The 18,534-nt window shown below is 42.1% G+C and overlaps 1 protein-coding gene across 1 annotated transcript in view; it reads right to left on the bottom strand.

Annotated features, from left to right (window-relative positions):
• Positions 1–18,534, bottom strand: part of UTP20 (UTP20 small subunit processome component) — a 62,164-nt gene that overhangs the window by 30,805 nt on the left and 12,825 nt on the right. Inside the window, exons 15-28 of the mRNA XM_062615484.1 lie at positions 16,490–16,595; positions 15,205–15,355; positions 14,716–14,778; positions 14,226–14,384; positions 13,177–13,253; positions 12,240–12,319; positions 11,327–11,570; positions 10,165–10,368; positions 8,266–8,356; positions 6,849–6,934; positions 6,166–6,291; positions 5,444–5,610; positions 4,728–4,936; positions 1,592–1,735 (exon numbers count right to left, since the gene is read on the bottom strand). Of these exons, the coding sequence (XP_062471468.1) occupies positions 1,592–1,735; positions 4,728–4,936; positions 5,444–5,610; positions 6,166–6,291; positions 6,849–6,934; positions 8,266–8,356; positions 10,165–10,368; positions 11,327–11,570; positions 12,240–12,319; positions 13,177–13,253; positions 14,226–14,384; positions 14,716–14,778; positions 15,205–15,355; positions 16,490–16,595 (1,907 nt within the window). The remainder of the gene's footprint in view (positions 1–1,591; positions 1,736–4,727; positions 4,937–5,443; positions 5,611–6,165; positions 6,292–6,848; positions 6,935–8,265; positions 8,357–10,164; positions 10,369–11,326; positions 11,571–12,239; positions 12,320–13,176; positions 13,254–14,225; positions 14,385–14,715; positions 14,779–15,204; positions 15,356–16,489; positions 16,596–18,534) is intronic.

Below are 18,534 nucleotides of genomic sequence, written 5' to 3'. Positions count from 1 at the left end.
AATGTTCACTGCTTTGCTCATGTGGAACCCTGGCCTTGAAAAGAACTGTCATGGTTTAACCCCAACCAGCAACTGAGTACCATGCAGCCACTTGCTCACTCCCAGCTGGTGGGATGGGGCGGAGAATTGGAAAAGGTAAAACTCATGGGTTGAGGTAAGAACAGTTTTAATAACTGAGGTAAAGTAAAATACAATACTAATACTACTGATAATGTAATGAAAAGGGAGATAACAAAAAGAAAGAAGAATTAAATCTAAAGAAAAACAAGCGATGCACAATACAATTGTTTATCACTTGCTGATGGTTGTCCAGCCACCAGAAGCACTACCGGCCCCTCCTGCCCAACTCCTCCCAGCTGCTATACTGGGCATGACGTGCTGTGGTATAGAATATCATTTTGGTTAGTTTGGGTCAGCTGTCCTGGCTGTGCTCCCTCCCACCTTCTTATGCCCCTCCTCACTGGCAGGGCATGAAACTGAAAAGTCCTAGACTTAGAGTAAGCACAATTTTGCAACACCGGCATGTTATCAACATTATTCTCATACTAAAGCCAAACCACAATACTGTACCAGCTACTAGGAAGAAAATTAACTATCGTATCTAAAACCAGGACAAGACTAAACGGACAAACCAGGAGCACCAAACTCAGCTCAGTGAAATACAGAGCTATACGCATGCCTGAAACTATTTTATCTGCTATTTGTCCACACACACATACTACACATCATATTGTTACTCATAGAGCAGAGAAGCAGGGTAGATGTAAACACACACAATGTCAACAGAAGCAGATCTGAGCTTTCATAGAGCGTAGCAATTACTCCTGGTGCTCTGACAGGCTTTTCTGCTGCAAAGAAGTAGGACATTTAGATACCCCAAAAACCTCAGCAGAACAGCTCTGCTGGAATCAACCCATCTTGCTCAGCTACCCTGTGGATGAAGAGGACTGTTTTTACAGCAGACAATCCAGCATCTAGTACAGGCATTCCCTGATAACCTCAGAGCTCAATGCACTGAGACAGCCAGCACAGTTTCATTTTAAACACTGTGTTTTCTCTTCCTCTCACACTAGTGCATTTTCCCAGCTCAGAGGTGACCTAAATTTCTCTGATGACAGCCACAATCCTGTGCTTTGTCTCTGTCCTCACAGAGGACTCCCAGCAGGCAGGCAAAAGAGCACACAGCCCACTGACAGACCCCGATGGGTCCCTCCTTTGCTGCAGCAGCATTTGCTTCTGCAGTCCCCTGCCACAGGCCAAATAACAGGCACACAGAAAAGCAGCAAAGTGCACCCAGAAGTGATAAGTACTATTTTGCTTCCCTGAAGCATCCAGGCAGGAAGTCTGCTTCTGTGACTAAGAACAAAGAAATGACATCCATTTTATTCAGATGAATTAATTTGTACTTTAGCCTGTGACTTGATTATTTCAGGACTAATCAGACACGAGCCAAGAAACTCGCCTTGCACATACACATCACAATGCCAGAATCTATCTGAGGCTGTGTCTAACCTTATGACAGACATAGCTGACATGATGGACTCCAGTACATGTTACGTACAAGTTGTTTGGAAGAACAAAGAATACTTACCTGGGGCCATACCACTGCATGGAAAACTGCATTGATCTCTTCCACACTAAAGTTGTAAGTCTCCCGATCAGAAAAAAACTCCACCACAAGCTTGAGACCAAGACGTCTCAAATTCTTCAGTGGATTAATCAACCTAGGTTGGACCTGTAAAAAACAAAACAACCAACCAAACAGTAAGACCTTCGGAGAACAACTATTACCTACTTGCTCTGAAATTAAATACAGCAACTCACTGACCACAGATAAAACTTTTGATGGAACTATCACAATCTTCTGTCTCCTACTGTAACTTGTTCACAGTAGTAATCTACCTCTCACAGACCTAAATATTAGTAAGAGTTGCCTGTTCCTGCATGGAGTCAGTTACACATGACTCCTTCAGCCCATCAAAATCCATGATGACAAGTTTGAAGTAGCATCTGCCCTTTTTGGACAAGATGCAGAAAGCTACACCACACTTACATTTCCAGCCCTGACACTTAAATAATTCCATTCTACACAGGAAAGGACCCAAATCAGCTCTTGAAAGCAAAACTGTACTTTGGACACAGATCTATTGGAAAGAAAAGAAATCAACAGACAAAGAGAAGGGGAAGGAATAAGGAAGGCAAGAACATGAATCACCTCCTCCAACACCATGGTGGGGAGCATAGCATTCGGTTACAGGAGGACGCTTCCTGTACCCAGTCAGCAGTTACATTCCATAGCCTTTCTTGGGGAAAACATTTCAGTAAGGAAATCAGCCACACAGCTAATTATGAGGTTATTCATGCATTGCTGCATTCTCATTCTTCTCCCTGAGAAAAGTATTGACTTGAGTAACCTAAACAATTTCCTTACTGTGAAATGCAGCTCACAGCACAAATATATGAGGCAGCTCCACAGTGCCGAGCTACTGAACTTCAGTCTCAGAAACAAGAGACCCGTGTCAGAGAAAATAAAGGTCACAGTCCAAGACTGGAGTTATGTCTTGGGTTCCTCACGGTTGCCAGTACACATCACGATTCACCACACAGTATAAACACTTGTACCTCTTATTTTATGAAGCAGCTTTGTGTCAAAGCCTCACTAAAAGACATAATTTATTTGATATACCCTCTGGACTTCTGAAGACACTACCTTCTACTGTGCAATACACTTTTATAATCCCTTTGAACCCTAGGTAAAAAAGAGGAGATTGTGGAAAAGAAACCAAATGCACTCTTGCCTAGGAACTCTCAAGCTGTGCTGAATGTGTACTAACAGCATGCAATCAGCTTCCAGCCAGCAAATGAGCTGCCTGAAGGGACAAAAAAAGCACAAACCAGGCTGCTATTCCTAATGGTGACCCCTAAGCAAAATAATTTTAGGTCCCCCACTGTTCAATTGCCATTAACAGTAGTCCTCTGAGATAGTCTCTGAGAGGACAAAGAAACTCGATACTGAACACAATCAGTAGGAAATGGTAAATGAATAACTTGTCTTAAAATGGTCAAAGTTGATGTTTAACTCTCCAGGCAGTATCGGCCTGCAGTAAATTACTCTCAAAATCCATGAAGGTCTTCTAATCATTAGCCAAGATAAACAGATTTTTCACACTCTTTCTGAGCATTTAGTATCTCATGGGCTAATGAAGTGCTAAATTAAGTCCAGACAAATGACAGACTGTCACTTTGCATGTTACATGTTGACAGGATTACTGGAGTAACCCTGGCAAAATGTGACTAACCCAGCAATGAATGAAGCAGCTTTTAAAACTCCTTTCTCAGTCTAAAACATGTAGGCACATGCAATCCAATGCTTAAGTCAGACTGTGGGATGCTGCTGTCCTAAAATTTGCTCATGCCCTTCATAAGTGAAGATAGTTATGGATGTGCAGCCTGCAGGCAGCTATGGGACCTTGGATGCCACCTGACTGCAAGAGCTTGCTTTGTCTGATGGACTGTTTTCAAGACAAATTCTAACCTCGGATTCTCACAAATGAGTTTTGGCAAGACCACATGAGCATGGTGACAAAACATTCATTACCTAACACCACTTGCTCAGTCTATCATCACATAATTCCTTTCAACGCATCACTTGCTCAAGTCTATCATCTCATAATTCCTTTCAACACCATAGTGATGATGATGACTGTGTGGTTTGCTTGTTTCACACCTAAAGTATGATCAGACTGCAGCAGACCTGACTCAAGCTTTCCTTTTCCTATTTGGACTGAAGCCTGGCAAAGCACTAGTTTCAGAAAGACAGAAAAGCTTGGCTCAATGTCATAGTTTCCCAACAGCTGGCAACAGGCCCCCTGCGCTAGCTGGGCTAGAGCCAAGGGACCTCTGCACTGCTCTCCTGTGCAACAGGAGCCCACGTGCCCCATCTTTAGGTGCAGCCAATCTTTAACAGAATGTTTTCCTCACCCGACCCTTTCTGCATGTACAGCCATTGCACAGCAAGGGAAGAAACATTCACAGTGCTCTACAGATATCTGACTGAGACCCAGATTGTGACACTGGATCAGCATGACTACTCCTGATACAGAGCTGAACACAATTCTAGAGTGCTGAAAGCATGGCTGGTAGCCATGTTCTCCCTGCATACCACAAGAGACAACCACTGCAGATAATCACTGTGATCATCCTTGGGTCTAGCACTGCCACAAAACATCTCAAAACCAAGTTTTGATCTGAAGTCCCCAGGTAAGGAACTTTAAATCCTCTCCTTTCCCTGTTTAAATGCTTTATTCTTGCAGCCAAGAAACTACACCTTTGAGGACAATTTCAACTTCCTGCCATAAGATCTTGTCACATCCTTACAACAAATCATTTAGCTGTCCCTCATGCCCATCTCTCCACAGAGCAGGCAGGTAGCAATGCACAGAGATCACCTCCAAGTCTCTCTTCAGTAACTCAAAAATGCAGTCCAAACAGTTTTCTAAATACATTAACTCCACCTGCACTGCCTGAGCCCTGTTGCACTTTCAGATAAATATCAGTGGCCCCTCTTTTGACAAATATCTAACTGGCAAAGCTTCACTCAACGCTGGCATTAAACTTATCTTTACCTGAGCCAGTGAAGGTGTGTGTACATGTGCAAGCTAAGCAGAGGAGGAGAGAAAAGAATTTAATTTACATGTTTTTTTTTATATCATTTGCATATTTTGTACCTTTTCTCTTTGCTGGAGGATGCAGGATACCACAGCTGTCATGCACAGCAGAATCTGTAGAATTTCAGGCAGGTACTGATGGATCAAATGTCCCATGTTTTTCAACACAACTTCGAGACCATTGAAGAGACTATGCTGACGGCCAAGAGGCAGGACTTTAGCTAAATCCAGCTCTGACATACTTCGAAGCACTGCAGTCTGGCAAGGCCCTGTGATTAGCAAAGGGACAGCAACTTATCTAGAAGTACCATGAAGATACCTGCTACCAAAAATAATTTTCAATGAAAAATAGCATAACCCAGCCCTAAATTACAGATCCTCACATTCTGCTTTTTAAATAAGCACAACTTTGGGTCTCCATCTCTCTGTGACACTCAGACTCATACTGCTACAGTATCAGAACACTTCACAATCTCTGTTTATAGCCATCATATGCAGGCTAACCTATGATGCCAGTGATTGCTCATTCCTGGCCTGCTACAGCTTACTTGCACAGCTGTAGCAAGTCATTAAGTTTTCTGACCTTGGACCTGTAGAACAGAGCAATCCTGCTTTGTAACGAAAAACTCAGGGGAATCCCCATCCATATTAAAAGTTTACTTTCATCCTTCCAAGGCACTGTTAAGAGAAAAACTGAAGCACATAACAGTATTTATCCTCCTACATCTCTACAGGCCAGAAAGCACCATATCCCAGGTTCTACTGCCCAAACCTACCATCACTGAATTGCTTCACAGCTTCAAAGAGTAGATCCAAGAACATCCGTATCTCTTCTGGCAGTGAGCCGGCAAGAAATCGCAGAACGATTGACATGCGAGTGCCCGCCAAAGACTTGCCCTGTGTCTTGCTCCCTGTTTTGTTTCTCATTCTGCCATAGAGAATTCTTCAAGAGCCAAAAAGAGGTTGCATTAGCTTTCAGCAAGCCATCTGTTTCCTAGCCTCTTATTCTGCGGGAGAAACTCTATTTAAAAATATTCTTTAGTGAGCACAAGCTGAGTGGAGGTCCCCCCTTCAGGGTCTCCACTGAATTAATACACATTGCCCAGAAAACATCCCAGCGAAAGCTCTGCTTCTGCTACTGCAGCGGAAGCTTTGCTGGAGACTTCAGGTACAAACGAGTTACCTGCACAACAACTTGCATCACTTATCTTTAAAAATAAGTGGCAATACTCAGAGAACTGAAATATTCTCACAGTTCTCTGTAAGCCTTAACAGAAACAGTATTTACCAAAAAGCTGGTCTTAAAGAAAACACCATCTGCGTAATGCACTACATAAATGTGTTAATAAGGAAGCCCTACTGAACATCACAAACCAAGTTGTCAAACTATACCATTAACCATAGGTTTATCTCAACTGTTTAAAATGAGAAGCAGTAGCATTGTATCTCTGCTTATGGTACTTTGACATGAAACTTAAATCCTTACTCTATGACACACCTCATAAGAACAGGGATGAGATCTGGTCGATGCTCCATTTTTACAACAGCACTGTTCTCAGAAATACTGAAATGGACTATTTCTTCCTTAAAACTCTTGTCCTCCAGTAGCCTTTGCAAATTCTCTCTGAAAGTAAAAAACATTATTTGAAGGCAGGTAGGGTTATAAAAATGAACAGAAATACACACACGTCTATATCTAATTGCCTACTTATCTAATCTATGCTGTACATAAAATAGTAAAGGACTATGTTCCCACCCTTTAATAAAAAAAAATATTTAAAAGGCAGCAAGTTCAAACCACTTATTTAGGAAATTACCTCCTGGACACGTTCTGAAGAGATTATTCAACCACAAACTACAGTTTTATGCTGTCACTTTCTTTGCATGGTTATGTATCACCAGTACAAAGACGTCTTTGAAAATGATGTAACTACTAAGCACACACTATTCTGGGACAGAATGAAAGTGTTGCCATTTTCCTGTAAACAAAAAAAGAGACACTGACCAACCTCAAGACCTTATTTCCTGTTATAGATAGGAAATATACAGCTGGCTAAAATTAAAATTTATTCATTTGTTTTCAACAAATACAATTCTCTCTTTGAGGGAACTGACCCCGAGCAGGCTTCTGGTATGACAGGAAGCTCATTCACCCATGCTAAAATAATATAAAGCTTTTACCTGTACGGCAGTAGATGAGGATGCTTGTATGTCATTATACAATCAAGAGCTATTCTCTGTACATTCTGGTCTTGATGGGACAGTAACTGCAAATGTGAAAAGAAAGAAAATAAGTCCCTATCTAGAAGAAGGAAGTGCTTACTGAAAATAGTGAAACAACCCAGAGCTCAAGCAGGTTTTGGACTAACTTAAAATGGAAACAAAATGTGTGTGTTGCCAGTATAAAGCCGAGAAGCAAACACACAACTGTCACTCAAAAAAAGCGCACACGGCTGCTGGTAGTTCATGCATACACACACACACACACACACACACACACACACACACGCACCATGTACATAGGATAGTTGTAACATTCGTTTTTTCATAATAAGGTCGAAGGAGGTGATCCTGCCCCTCTACTCTGCTCTCGTGAGACCTCACTTGGAGCACTGTGTGCAGTTCTGGTGTCCTCAACATAAAAAGGACATGGAACTGTTGGAAAAAGTCCAGAGGAGGGCCATGAGGATGATCAGGGGACTGGAGCACCTCCCGTATGAAGACAGGCTGAGAAAGTTGGGGCTGTTCAGCCTGGAGAAGAGAAGGCTGCATGGAGACCTCCTAGTAGTCTTTCCGTATCTGAAGGGGGCCTGTAAGGATGCTAGGGAGGGACCCTTCATTAGGGACTGTAGTGATAGGACAAGGGGTAACAGGTTAAAACTTAAACAAGGGAAGTTCAGATTAGATATAAGGAGGAAGTTCTTTACTGTGAGGGTGGTGAGGCACTGGAATGGGCTGCCCAGGGAAGATGTGAATGCTCCATCCCTAGCGGTGTTCAAGGCCAGGCTAGACAGAGCCTTGGGTGATATGGTTTAGTGGGAGGTGTCCCTGCCCATGGCAGGGGGGTTGGAACTTGATGATTTGAAGGTCCTTTCCAACCCTAACTATTCTATGATTCTATGAATTGTTTTTTGGACTGTCAGCCTGCATTTTCAACTTACAAACTAGTTACCAGTTGTGTACCTGGGAAGACTGGATTAAAAACCGGACTACTCAAACCACCCAAAGACATCCCTATTTCTTTCCCATGAAAAACACAAAATACTCTTAGAATTTGATATGGAAAGTCTCACTGAGATTTGCCCCTTTTAAAGATTACTCCTTGTAACCTAGACCCTAAGACATGCAAATCATCTCCCCAAGTAGGATCCCTATCAGTTCTTCAATCTGCCACCAAACAGCACAGGCCAAAATCAAAGGTCACTTCACCATGATGCTCCTATGCCAGATGGGCACACCAGACATGAAAATACATATGTTAAGACACAAATGAAGAACGGTAAATGATGAAGTAATCTCTCTTACATCAGGCTGTTCTTCACACACTATTTTGTACACATCTGTTCAGTATTTTACTAAGAAGATAGGCAAGCATCACCTGGATATATAACGCATTCAACTTCTGTTCCAGATACAATGCACGAGGATTTGAGAATTTAGCAAAAACTTGTAAGTGGGCTATTAGTTGCCTGTAAAAGAAAACATTGGTTTAAAATGACCAGAAGACATAATCCTGCATTATTATAAGCTATTTCGGAAGTTTCATTAAAATTAACAAGAAAGAAAAAAAACCCAACAACGCAAAGCCAGCACAACACAAGAGGATCCTTAGTCTACATGCCTCCATTTCAGAGACACAGCAAGAGGAATCCTCTTCCCACTCCTAAGCACCTCCTTCCAGACATAATTTAATGGCATAGAGAGGGGCATTTCCTCAGCAGCACTAGATGGGCTCAGCTTCTCATGTCAAAGGAATATAATCAATCAGAATGCAGCTTGCTTCTCTCTGCCAGACCAGCCTGGAACACCAACAGATGAATTTACCTCTATTTATTCACTTGTCCTTAACTGGTGGTCATTTTGCTCCTATCAACATGAAAGGCTGCATTTAGCAACAGACTGTGCTGGATTTACACCAGGCAAGCCCAGAGGGGAGTTAGTTCCTCTAGAAGTGGCAGTGTCATCCCACATCTGCTCCACCTCCACTATGTGGGAGCAGAGAGAGATGACCTAGATAAGGAAGGTGTGAGATCTCTACCAGATGCGCTGTGGGGCTAGTAGAGACTTTCTGCATCCAGTTGCACCCTCTGGCAATTTACACTGAACTCTCCTGCCACTTGGGCTGGGCCAATCTCCTCCGTGGCTGGGATCAGCCAAAGGACAAGTAGGACACCTTCCAATAACTCCACCCTGAGCCTGGGGCAGGCAAGGGTCCTCCTTCTGCCTCAGCTAGCCCTTGCGGGCCGATTGCTCTTCTACTGTGGCACAAGCCTAACTGTATGAACCACGTAGGGGAAAGATGAAGGGAGGTCACTCCAGAACTGAATAATACACCTCCAGTAAATCTTTTATGCCTTTGTTACTGCTACCAGCACTAATGTTTCCACTTAAGTACACGGACATTTTGAGATGAAGGCTTAAAAAAGAAACAAGCCAAAACATAGATCTTGGACTGTCACTGTGTTTGAATTGCTGCTCATTTGCTCAGTTACAAGCCAGAATTTGGGAATAAAATGAAACACCTATAAAATACCTGGGATTAAATGACAATTCAGATTATATATCAAATGTGTTCCAACATGTAAGGTGATATTTTAAAGTTCTCTGTCTTGTAACAAGGCCCATCCCTTCCAGAAAAAGTGGCAAAATACAAACCCTTGTGGTGTATTTCTAATGGACATTTGACAGAGGTCATCGGGGCAAAAAGACTCAGATTAGACAAATTGTGGAGACTTCATACAAAGAGTCACTTTCTCCATGTATTCAGCACTGCAATGACATTACAACAACATGTAGCTTCAGTGTAAAACACCACCTAAAAAAACCTCTTTGTCCCTAAGGACAAAAAATCCTAACCAGGATCAAGACTGATAACAGGTAGGCAATGTCAGAATCCCAGTCTGAAGTCTTATTTTTTGAAGTGCTTGGCAATACCTATGGTTTTAAAAGACAAACAGATACACACAGAGAAGCCAGGGGAATGCAGATACAATAGCCTCCAAAAACTTCAAAATACCATGTAATTTCAGCTTAAAGTAACAAACCACAGACTGTCAGCAGGTAATGAGATAATGATAAAGCCTAGGCAGAGTCTTTGGATATCTAATACTGTGCAGGCAGAGTTTCTGACTCTAAGGTGCTTACAGTCCACTGAAAAATAATGAGGTGCAAGCAAAACAAGAAAAAGGAATATATAAAACCAGCTTTTATCTCAATATGAGCTGCTGAACCTGCCTTTCTGTGAAAACACTAGCAAGAAAAAACTAAAAATACTTACTTAGCAGCAGCTCTTCTTGTTTTCCTTTTTGGTAGTCCCACAGTAACTGGCTCCCCTTCTTCCTTTTCTTCTTCCTCCTCCTCCTCCATAGGAACATCATTCACCTCTTCACAAGGTATTTCTTTTGCTGCTACTGAATCACTAGTTCTCTTTCTGAGATCCTGAGATGGAGCCACCAATGAATCTGCTGGGTAGTACTCATTTCTGTGTTTAAAAAAAAAAGAAAAAAGGAAGGGATTACAAAGCACAGGGTTTCGGGACAAGAACAACCAATTCCCCCCCCCCCCCCCCCCAAAACCCCCATTCTCATTATTAATGGCACTGTGTCTTGGGATACTATATGGCTAAAAATTCCCAAATTATATTTCAGCAAGTGTACGTTTTTATGCCTAGAAGTTGCAGGATATAAGGCAGTGGGCCAAATACCCTAAAGGAGACTGGAGGTACTTGGTGGAGAGAAGAGAGACATGAATCACTGAAATACTAGAGGTTTGTAAAGTTATGTGGAGGGCATGGGGGTTGTGTTTGCTCAGATGGGCAGATGAACAATGATTATGGCAGTGTGATACTAAGTGAAGAAACTAACTTACTACAGCATGGTTCAATTTTTCCAGGAAGGGAAGCAAAACATAGATTTTCTAATTACAGGAAATGAATATCAGAAACCTTCCCTTGCCATGAGATCACACCTACTCCATGTGCATCATATTATCTGTATTATCTGATATATGCACATATGCAAGCTCTCCCTCCCGAGGCATGAAACTGAATTAGCCTCTAACAAACCCAGTATTTTCCTCATCTTGGGAAAAATACTTCGCTTTCTGTGACTCAAAATTAAAATGCATTTTCTTTTTTTTTTTTAAAAAGGATCTTTATTTCCACTGAAATCACTCCCTAATGGAGTAAAGAGGCTGTGACAGAGGGAAGTCAATAAATAAGAGACTGAGCAGCAGAAACTGCCATTTCATTTCAGCCTGTTTCTTCTGTGATGTTTCTAACAGAATTGACATTCCAATCAAAAGGTTACCTTAACTGGAAGCAGACATCTCACCAGCCATGCACTCAGGAAATAAAAGTCTATAATGGGACAGCCATAGTTTTAAAGCTCAGCAACAAATGAAAGCAACGTCCTCTCAATTGAAAAATAAATCTTACCTACCTAACAAATCTCAAAAGAAGAGGAGAAAGTTCCCTTGACCTAGGCTCCACTCTGTCTGGAAACTTATCCAGTGCTTTCCACAATAGAAAACGGAAGTTTGTGTGGTCCAGCCGCTCACTGCAATCTGTTCTAGTCCTCAGCTGCTCCAGGAAGAGAGCCCCCACCCCTCCTTCTGGCATCTTCTCACTTTCTGTTTCAGCAATGGTTTCTTCCTGTTCATCTAGTTCATTCTGCAGCTCCATTTCTATAGAACAGAAGAAGAAAAGCTCTTCAGGTTACTTCATAATTGCCAGTAGTAAGGGATCAGCCCCCCATTACAAAACTAATACTTTTGGTGACATGTAACTGTTTAGACGTCTGTATTTAACACTGACACAAAAGATCTCCACTGCTTAGAAAGTACTCTAGGGTGTCTTACAGCCTCAGCTAACCTCAATTTTCTTGAATAACAGAGAAGTCCGCAAATGGTTGTGTGCTCATGGTTCTATCATGAAATCACAGATGCCATGCACCCATAGGTAAACCTCAAGAGTACACTCAAGAAAGACACTGTTTGCAGGACTTCCACACAATCTATGGAGCAGAAAAATGGTCAGCCCAATTATACAGGTTTTGTCATTGCTTCTGATCAGTCTGGGCAGTCACCTTATGCAGGGACAAAACTGCTGCATGGCTTCCCAAAATCTGCAACTCCCTCCTGAAATGCAGGCACCTTTTTTGTCTTCTTCTTGGTGTTTAGGACAGAAGGAGACAGTTTTCTCCCAGATCTCTCTATTCCTGCGCTAGACATGATGGTCGTAGTCAAGAACCTGAATTCCCCCATCACACATAAATTTGGGGCACATAAAAACAGTCATGTCACTCACAGTTAGCTGTGTTACTGTTAGAATAATGATTAGGAGCTGTGACTTACCAGCATAGGTAGCAGCTCTCTCCAAATGTTCATAGAAAACCTTCCAGAATTGTTTATTCTCCATTTCCTTTGCATGAGAACTAATGAAGTGTAAGACAGCATGAAATTAAAAAGAAAATAAAAAAACCCATGCATCACTAGTACAGTCTAGTACACCAGTACAAGTACGCTTTGATCACTGCTTTAATGTGGGTGTCCGAAGAGAGGACATCTGCACAACACAGATGTAGCACTTCCTTGCCTTTACTCATGTATCCCATACGTCAATTGCTATTAAAATAATCTGGTTGTATCTCATGACTTCAAATGAGCTTAAATTGAGTAAAAATGTTCTCAAGATTTCTACTGACTTCTGTAAAGTAACATCATTTAGAACTAAAGGAAGAATTAGTATGGGCATATCTTTCAAAGAGCTAGTTCAATATTTTTTAATTAATTTTCTAGTTTGAAGAAGAAAATCCCATCCTCATTAATCATACAACAGAGGGAAAAAAACAAAAAGTCATGCTGAAAGCAGACACTGATGTCGACATTTAGCTCAGCTGTCACCATGGTAAGTCTTCCCTCTCGTTAGTAGGATTTAGAGGTTTTCCAGTAAGGGCAGAAAAGTCAGACACAATTAACTGAGAGGAACTTCTTGTTCCTTTAAGTATTTGTGAAACACTAATCAAATCCTGCTACTTTTGAAAATTCTGATGCTATTTGACTATACTCATTGTGAATTCCCTTTAATAGTAAGAAAAATCAGAAACCAAGTATCAGTACATAAAAGATTGTGATTTGAGATCAAATTTGTTCCAGAACATTTCACATGAAGGTTATCCTGCACAAATATCTTCAAAGTGGACATTTTTAGCTAAGCTTTTGTTCACAAAACAATGGAAAGAATGTTCTGTAAGACAACCACAGATTGCAGCACCCAACTGCATATACTCACGTTATGAGTTCAATGACAGGATCCCACAGAGGGCTGAAGTTAATATAAAGCATTCCTAGTAAATACCGAAGAGGCACCTAGAATGACACACAATACCATCTCGTTGAGATGTAAAAAACCGTATCTTGAAGACCAATCAGCCTTCTCTTAACCTTTTTTTGTCTCAAAGAGGAAAGGATGATCAAAGTTGTTCTCAGAAGTGTGACAAGTTATGAAGCACATAACACACTGCATCACTCATTATCTCATAGCTGCATGAGGAAATCTAGAGCTTTTACTATAAGCTGCACTGAGATCCTGTCACCATACCTACACTGTGAATGTGCAAAAAGCAGTTCAGCCCAGCAGACGATATGGCTTGCCTGCCTCCCTCTCAAACTTCAGGGCTGCTATAGCAGCATTAGGGACCTCAGAAAGAGGAAAGTTTGCCCTGAGGAGTCTTCATTGAACTAGGGCTAGAAGCATGGCCTCCAGACAGGCTCCTTGCTCACCTACATGCAGTAGAACTGATCTACAGCCCTTGTTCACAGGAACTTACAAGTCAATGTAAAAAAATTATACAGGTACAGCAACAGCCAGAAAAATAACAGTAATAAAAAAAAAACCCTCCCACCAAATCCACGATCATTTAACTAGTAAAACTGTGACCGTTCCAACATCCAGAAAGTGAAGTCCCCTTTAGCTCAGCAGCAGAGGAGATTCAACAGTCACAGGTGCACAAGATTTTCATTCTGCAGCAAGATCCAGAAGCTAGGATCTGCAATGACAGATGGGAGTTCACATATGGGAGTTCATATCAAAACCTGACTAATCTGGTTGTGAGCCATTTATCTAGATACTACTGTTGTTCTACTAAATATCCAAGAAAACAACAGTCCTAAACACAATGGCAGCTCTGATCTCTACCAAGTATTCTAAAACATAATCTGAGAGCTCATTGATTTTTTAATGAATGCTCATTAAAAGCTCTGCAATCCATGTGATGGAGCAGAGAATGCTCTCTTGGAATAAAGGAATGAGACAACTGCTTTTTGACTTTAACTACTTACCTCCTGCAAAGATCCACTTGGTATTGCAGGCTGCACTATATCACACCTTAGTTTCCTCAAATAGAGAAGCTTCTCTCTGTAATCGTTCACTGTCGCTGGCACAAGTTCTGCTTGAAGTAATATGGCAAATACTGTCTGGAGTTTGCCTGTGCTGTCACCCTGAACAAACAAGTGACATGCATTTTATTAAGAGTATCCTTTTCTCATTGAAAGGCATTTCAACAGAATTGACCAGAGTCCCAGCCATTTTTGGATCAAAGAACAAAGTTGAGAGACTTGCTCTAGTTCCACCACTTAGGCATCAAAACTCACACATCAGAAAATATCAGGAGGCAGGAAGACAAACAGATAAAACTGGAATGTGAAAGCACAAAAGCAGAGGACAACCTCTACCAAACACATTCTTTTTTTCTGCAAAGTGGAAAACAGTTAACACACAACATCAAACAAAGATGGCTTCGAAATGCTGCATGTAAAGTTTTAGCCCTACCTCAATCTGTGTAGAAGGTGGATTCTCAAAATGGTTTAGAATTCGAACAGTCAATAGCCGGACCTATCCAAAGTGGAAACATATGTCAGAAGCATGCAGGAGAATGCAGGCTACATATGCAGATACATACACATCTACACAGAGGTTAACGTTTTGCACTGAAGGCTGATTTCACTAGGCTCTTCCCAGAGCTGAGAAATGGATGAGGTCCAGTAGTCTAGTAGGCAATTCAAAATGAATACGTTAGGCTACTGCTCTGCTTCACCCTAAGGGAAGAGGCAAGCCTTGCAGGTCTAAAAGTTAACCTCTGTTAACTCATGCCCCACAGCAACCTCTTAGAAATGGACGCAGTCCTAAACAGATACCACAGAAGTAAAGTTTTACACAATCTCATGTTTCGCCTTTCAGTCTTCGTCACTTAACTCAGTTTACTTAAGTTACATTGTTAAAATACAAATTATCTTGCATGTGCTCAAAAAAGCAGATTACCTTAGAAACACCAGTGGAAATATTAGGATGCAACTTCTCAAACAAGTCCATTAGGTTCCCTTGGGAAAGGGGCTCCTGGCAGCCACAGAATGCTAACCTTGTGTAATAGAGATCAGCCAACAGCAGTGCAGAGGGGTCTGAAGGGAAAGCGCTAGAACAACAGAGTGTTTTATTAGCATATGGAGAGCACTGTAACAATATAAATATTTGAAAATAAGGCAGTAGTGACGGTAACAGTATTAAGATGAAAATTCCACGTGACTTCAGACTCTACTGGCACCAGCAGCCCAGTGAAGTCAGACTTCATCGGCACGCTGGCCTGCTGCCTCAAAGCCCAATAACACATGACAGCCCAAGAGGCATGAGATTCCTCCTTTGTATTAATCAGGCTTGTCAAGCTCAGGATAGCAAGGCTGGACCTGTCCTCCCCCAGGTACCCAGTCAGTGGTCAACTTCAACTGAAAGAAAATAATCCAGGCCTAGCTGAGATATGAAGAGTCCTGCCTGCCCACAGGGAAACCTCCTTCTGCTACTTTCAGCCCTTGCTTTAGGCGGGTTTCACCCCAAGCCCAAAGGTGTCAGAAAAACACTAGACTGAAGCTCCCTGCTAAGACTTCCTGTCTGATCTGGGCAAGCTGTTTCATCTCCATGCCTCAGACATGGGCACCATGATTTCCTAACTGAACAGGATGTTTGGAAGCTCAAGCCACTGAAGACTTGGAGATGCTTCAGCACAACAACGGGAGACAAGTTCAGCAGGATTTGCTGGAGACTGACCTTTCTCGATCCCTCCAGCCTCTCACTTATGTGTGCTAATTATAAGCAGAACAGAGTTACAATAAATAAAATGAAGCATACAAAACCTCCTCCCACTGTGCAGGGAGTGGTGGAATCCCAACACTACCACAGACTGCAGCATTTGAGGCTACTGACACAACTCAGAAAGCACTTTCCTATCTCTTTTATCATCATAATGTAACATACAGTTACTAAGCTTGGCGATCCTAGGTGAAACTATAACAAGCATATTTGGCACACTACCCTGAACCTCAGAAAACTTCAGTTTGCAGAGAAAATATCACTGAACAGGCACTACATCTACCCGGTTCTACAAACAGTGCCTACAGCACTGCTATCTTACATAACCACAATACTGAAGCAACACATCGGCGTAAACAGAATGGGCAACACACAAAGAAGCATTTTTGCCTACATAAAGGCAAAGTAAACTCACTGCGCATTGGAAAATCATGAAAAGATCACAGAACAGGCAGAGTTTACTTACGTCACCAAGCTCTTGACACGCTCCACAGGTAACAAATGGAGTATTTCAGAAGATTCTGCCAAACTAAGGAGAGTACTTACAGCTTGGCAGGCCACAAACAGGCTTCCTGGAGCAGGGAGAGAACAAGAACAGCCTGTATATTTACTCAGCTCTCAACGACTTGTGTTTGTATGGTGATTGCCCATCCTGAAATGGCTGGAGTCACAGAAATAGGATAATATATGGATCCCAGAAATGGCATGTGTATTTCCTAACCATTATCATAACCGTAAAGGAAACGGTCCTCTGGCTATCAAAGTAAGTGCCTACTTATTTTTGCAAGCCAGCACAGAAATCTGTGAGCAGCTCCCAGTTTGCATCTGTTTCTATCACACCTGCACATACAGAGAACAGAGATCTGGAGGTAAACACTGTTGCAGGAGTCTCAGATAGCTCTATGCTATAAATGATACTCAGAAATGAAGAAATGCTGCCCAAATTGATACGAATGCAGCAAAAGAGAAGCAAAAATATATACTGATGCTACCACACAGGTGCCTATAAATTCTGGCACTTCAGCAATGCACAGTACGAGATCTACAAAGCCGTTCCAGATACTTAAAAACTGAATATTTGTTAGTGCATGGAAAGAGGGTTTGCTGAACTTTGCTACGGCAATCATGTCTCCTTCCTAAACCTCTCAGCCTCCTTTAGGGATGGAGGGTTTTCCAGAAGCACAGGAGAGTTAAAGCACTCCTAGGCAAGAAAGGGGAAGGGCAATTCCTTCCCCCTGACACTTCAAAGTCAGCAAGTAGGTTGTTAAAAAAAAAATTATTAAAAAACATTCCCTTTCCTTTATCTGTTCCCAAGCAGAACACTGTTCCTAAACCAGGCAAATTGAATAAAGTTTTTAAAGAATATCATTTTCTTACACACTGCCAACTGCCATGGTAGAGAAGGGGAAGTGAGCGCTTATTTTCCATTTATTCATTTGAAAATGTCCCTCTATTCCAAGTTGCTCCATTCGCCAGGTATGTGCTGAATCCTGCTCACCATTAATGTCCACAAGGAGCTCCTCAAAGAGAGGAGAACAGCACGTAATGGCAGAATGAAGCTTCTTAGTGTAGGGGCACAGGTTCCCAATATTCATATCATCTGGCAGTAGTATGTCTGTGCTGGACAAAGATGGCAACTCCTACTTCATTACAGACACACTTTTATGATCAATAGGGGTAACCACTTCCATACAGGCACTTATCCCGTAACAGCTGCAGGGTTATCTTGCTGCTGCTCTGTCCCAGAGCAAGCCATCTTCCCTGCACTCCACAACAACCGCAGAAAGACAGCTGGTTCTGGGGGCTGCAGTTTGCCTCAGAGGCCCGGCAAGTCAAATAGGGAGCACAGAGCTGGGGGTGTGCCTTGCATGGGCTGGCAGAGGAGACTGGAGTCCTAGTAGAATGTGAAGGAATTGCAGAGATCATGGAGCTGGAAAGAATGCCAAAGGATGAAGAAAGTGTCCAGGAACCCTAGTCTGGGAGGAAGGTGAGGAAAATCAAGCAAAGAAGTGTAAGATGGGACAACAGGATGCAGAAGTGTAGGACTGAGGTTGCATTTGTTTTCTCTTACAGGCAAAGGAAGAAACAACAGCATGCCTCTTGCATGCACATAGAGCTGCTGCAGAGCTGACATGAGACCCAAGAAAAGAAAGTTTGGGTATGCCTTTTTTGAGAGTAACTATATTGCCAGTAAATAATCATGACAGCATGCAAACCCTGCAAACAGATCAGAAAAAAGGGCTAAATTCAGCAGGACCATGCTTGACAAAGACTAGAGAAGGAAAAGCAAGAGAGCCAGTTGGCAGATAGATTTAGGAATGTTAACAGAGGCATTATTAAGGGAAAAGACCAGACTCTGGAAAAGCCCTTTCAAACTAAGCGAACCTGGGGTTTTCCAACACTTGCAATCTCCCTCATTAACAACTGCACTGTATAATGTGAGCACAGTTAAAACCCCTTTTTTTTTCCCAGCCAGAGAAGGAAGATGATCAATGACAACCAATGCCTGGA

Source organism: Pezoporus occidentalis, unplaced genomic scaffold (assembly GCF_034315485.1).
Source record: "Pezoporus occidentalis ecotype Australia unplaced genomic scaffold, CSIRO_AGI_Poc_V1 ctg182, whole genome shotgun sequence".
NCBI classification, from domain to species: Eukaryota; Metazoa; Chordata; class Aves; order Psittaciformes; family Psittacidae; genus Pezoporus; species Pezoporus occidentalis.
The sequence above is the reverse complement of the archived record's forward strand: the minus strand, read 5'-3'. Positions and strand labels throughout refer to the sequence as shown.